The 4290-nt window shown below is 32.6% G+C and overlaps 1 protein-coding gene across 1 annotated transcript in view; it reads right to left on the bottom strand.

The window, feature by feature from the left end:
* Positions 1-262: 262 nt before the first annotated feature.
* Positions 263-4290, bottom strand: part of LOC117118721 — a 10915-nt gene continuing 6887 nt past the window's right edge. The window contains exon 6 of the mRNA XM_033263394.1: positions 263-489. Coding sequence (XP_033119285.1) covers positions 263-489 — 227 coding nt within the window. The remainder of the gene's footprint in view (positions 490-4290) is intronic.

The following is a 4290-nucleotide window of genomic DNA, read 5'->3' as shown; positions in this document are numbered from 1 at the left end:
GGTTAGAGGACTTATTTGGGAAATTTGAATAGGGGGGTTCGCCAGAATAGAGGGGGGTTTGCTAGAAAATGGGGGTTCTCCCGAACCATAAAAATCCCCCTGGATACGGGCCTGTTCTGGCATTTAAAGAGGCTAATTCAGGGTGACAAATAATTATAAACTTTTCCGTATAATCATAGGTTGCATCTTTTGGTGGTATTACAATATTCATGCAGTATAACAATTTCTTGATAAAGTTTTTCTGAAATAAGGTAATTGACGTTTACACACGCTTTATCATCATTATTGTCCTACTCAACTGTGGCTGTTCTATATTAATGTCGCACTTGGAACTTAAAGTGTATAAACCGTTAAAATAGCACGAATTCCAACATAATCTAAACCACCAACCACCCCCACCTTCTGAGGCGCAGTTCTTGTCTTTATTTTGATCATTGTCCCTGTCGTATGTTGAGAAACTTGTCGATGATGCTTCAAAGAATGCGTGACCTAAATTTAAAAAAAAGTAAAAATATTAAACAATAAAAAGTGTTATTGTTTTGTAAACCCAACAAATCTGACCTACATTTTAGATTATTTAAACTAATTTGATCGTGTTTCAATTATCTCTATATTTTTTCTTCTTGCACTTGATATATATTTTCTTCAGAAAGGCTTCTGCAAATCTTTTCTTTTACATGATTAGTCCATTCAATAATGTTAGGTTTACTCAGGTGAGATGTCTGTGTATTTACTCCAATAACCAAACTATATACATGTTGGGCCACTGCAAAAAAGCAGTGGCGCCATTAAAAACGTTATAGTCTTAAAACAATTGTTTTTCGGTAGTCTATTCTTAGAGTGTTATCTGCTATTTCATCAACATCATAATAATAATTATTAATGATAAAAAATGTTGGTATGTGACACGGTCGGTAGCTGCCACGGAAAAAATGAAATTCGTTTATTATTAGGGATTTACCACTACTAAAAACTATTATTATTATTAGGAATTAGTCGAGAGTTTCATCGTGTCTAGCCTATTGTTGACTTCGCCGTGGTCTGCTGCTGGGCCGCTATTTCAAGCTGAAGTTCTACGAGCCTCTAGGCTGCAGGGTTAAAAAAATACAAATAAAAATAACAAATAAATAAAAATATATAAATAAATAAAAATCAATATATAAAAATCAATAAATAAAAATAAGTAAATAAAAATAAATAAAAAATAAAATCACAATAAATAAAAGTAAATAAAAATAAATTAAAATAAATCAAAATAATATAAAATAAATGAAAATATATAAATAAAACTAAATAAAAATAAATAAATCAAAATAAATCAAAAATTAATATAAATAAATAAAAAATAAATAAAAATAAATAAATAAAAATAAATAAAAATAAAAATAAATAAAAATAAGTAAAAATAAAAATGAATAAATAAAACAATTAAAAAAATAAATAAACAAACAAACAATAAAAAAACTATAGACCATAGGCTAGAAGTATTTAAGTAATACATAGTTACAGGGCTATAGGACTAAATTCTCGCATTTTGATGTGATTTTAATTTGATCTCAAGTTTTGATGTCAATTTCTCTATTTACTTTTAGTTGTGTTGTAAATGTTATGTTTTAACATATATTAGGCCTATGTTTTTAACTTTTGCTAATTCATACGAAATTCAGCCATGTGCTGCAGTTATGTAGCACAGCTCTTCGCGATACCAAAGAGTATAGATACGAAGATGAATAAATTCAAAGTTTATTAGGGGTTATTAGGTAGACCTAACTCCTGGTAGACATTTGTTTAATAGATTAATGTATCTATTAAGTGTATTGTAAATATTATTATGAATTAATTTAGTGTTTAATTTTTCAGTTCTTTCATAAGTTAATCAGTTAGTTATCTCGCTATTATGCCTTTCCATGCCTTGCTTAGGACGGTCTAGGTCTAGGCTAACGAGAGCCGTAAACAGCGAGATTTGTTAGGTTCGATGTGTGCATACATAGCTTTGCCTATCACCGAAATATTCCAACGCGATGTAGTGCAATTATCCCAGCTTTGAACATTTTCCCCACAAAAGACGCAACAAATCTGAGGCACGATCAGTCGATAATAGGACAATTCAGTGCAAAAGAAAGTAATGACGTCACCACTGATTTATAATTGTAAATTTCGGGAAATATTAAAAGAAAGTATGATACGGCAAAAATAGTGTACCGCATCAAACTATAATATGAAGGACGTTAATTATAGTACAAACCCTACTTACCATCGTCATTTAGGCCTATGGTATCTCCAACAAACAGTTTATAATTTTCACTCTCTCGAAGAATCTTAAACGAAGCATACGTTGCTGAAAATACGTCCTCTGTTGTTGTGTGTGCCTCTATCCGGAGATTAAATTGCCCTCCGGATGTTAACTTATATATAAATTCATTCCCTAACCAAAAGTCTGAATGAACATCACCAAAGCCGCGTCTGTATTCCTCCCATGTTCTGTTGAAGTTAAAGGAGCTATTTTGTCGTCTCTGCAACACCTGAAACGCAAAGTGTAGATGTTGAAAATGTAAGTAATAAACTGGAACAATTAGTATCTAAAACATAGGTACATTATTTGAGAACAGGCATACAAAATTATTGCCTTGAAATTTTAATTTAAAATAGTCTCAATATTATATTATTTATTATTACGACAACAGAAGGAGGGTTTAAGTCGCTGCCCATGTCAGGTATCCATCTTACCTACGACCCCTTCTACGACACTACGTAAGCAAGATCAAACACCCGTAGTGACTCGATAAGAAGCAGATTCATACAGAGAAATGCCTGTTTATACTTCAACGATAACGATAACGACAAAAAAGCTAAAAAGCGATTGTTCATATAGAAAACAAAAGAAATAAGAGAGGTTTGTACACTAGAACGATTCGATAACGATTTATCGTGTATACGATAACAAAATACTTTTAAAAATCAAATCAGATGACGTCATAATCATGGGAAACGATAAATTGTTGATTTTAATGTTTTTCCAAGATTATGACGTCATCTGATTTTATTTGTCAAAATATGTTGTTATCGCATAACTAATGAATAGTTATCGAACCGTTCTAGTGTACAAACTTCTCTTATTTCTTTTATTTTCTATATGAACATTTGCTTTTTAGATTTTTTATCGTTATCGTTGAAGTATAAACAGGCCTTTATTCTGAAGTAGGTCTTGTTCTTGTTGCTGTCTCTGTTGTTGTTGTTGCTGCTGCTGCTGTTTTTAATAACAATATTAAATGTTAAAAATATTACTAATAATAATGATAATAAACTTGGTCTATTACCAATATTATCAATGATATTATTAGTAATATTATTAATAATATATTTTATTTATATTATTCTTCTTATCGAATCAATACGTAGGGAGTGTGTATGATCTTGCTTACGTAGTGTGGTAGAAGGATTCGCAGGTAGGATGGATATCTGACATGGGCCGCGACGTAAACGCTCCTTCTGTGACCGGACAGGGGACTGGAAAATGGACCAGTACACCGGGGTAACCCCCTACTCTTCTTGAATGATGTAATGGGTTCTTTAAAGTGCACACGCGAGCCAATTGTGTACACTGGGCCTACGGTTTAGATTCCTTATCCGAGAAGACTTGTTCCACCACCGAACGTGACGTTCGGACCTCCCTATTATGGCTGAACCAGCGCCGATATATCACGGTTCCCCTGTCTTAACCGCTCGGTCAACCGACTTGCCCATTTTTTTTAATTTTTTTTTTTTTTTTTATTTATTTATTTTTTTATAAATTTTTTTTAATTTCCTTCACATCCAACAGCAAGTACACCTGCCACTTACAGGATGAGAATGATGCTTTATAAACTAAGTCTCTTTATGAGACTTAGGGAGTGGAGTTGGTTTTGGTCGTGAAAAACAGTCCTGCTGTGACAGGAATTGAACCCAGGACCATGGGATCAGAAGGCAAGCATCTTAACCACTAAGCTATTCAACTCCTGTCTCTTATACACATCTAGATGTGTATAAGAGACAGAATCGATATTCTCCACATGCGCTGATTACTAATATTCTATCTTCAAGACAGTTGAGCAATAAGATTATAATGGCTATTTTCAACGCCATTCGGAATGTAACCTGGGATGAGAAAATTAATTTTGGATTAAAATTCTCCATAATAATAATAATAACAACAACAACAACAACAACAACAACAACAACAACAACAACAACAACAACAGCAACAGCAACAGCAACAGCAACAGCAACAGCAACAGCAACAGCAACAGCAAC

Source organism: Anneissia japonica, unplaced genomic scaffold (genome assembly GCF_011630105.1).
Source record: "Anneissia japonica isolate Jap-2015-1 unplaced genomic scaffold, ASM1163010v1 scaffold1951_len603592_cov169, whole genome shotgun sequence".
Taxonomy (NCBI): domain Eukaryota; kingdom Metazoa; phylum Echinodermata; class Crinoidea; order Comatulida; family Comatulidae; genus Anneissia; species Anneissia japonica.
Note: the sequence above shows the minus strand (reverse complement) of the source record. Positions and strands in the feature narration are given on the sequence as shown.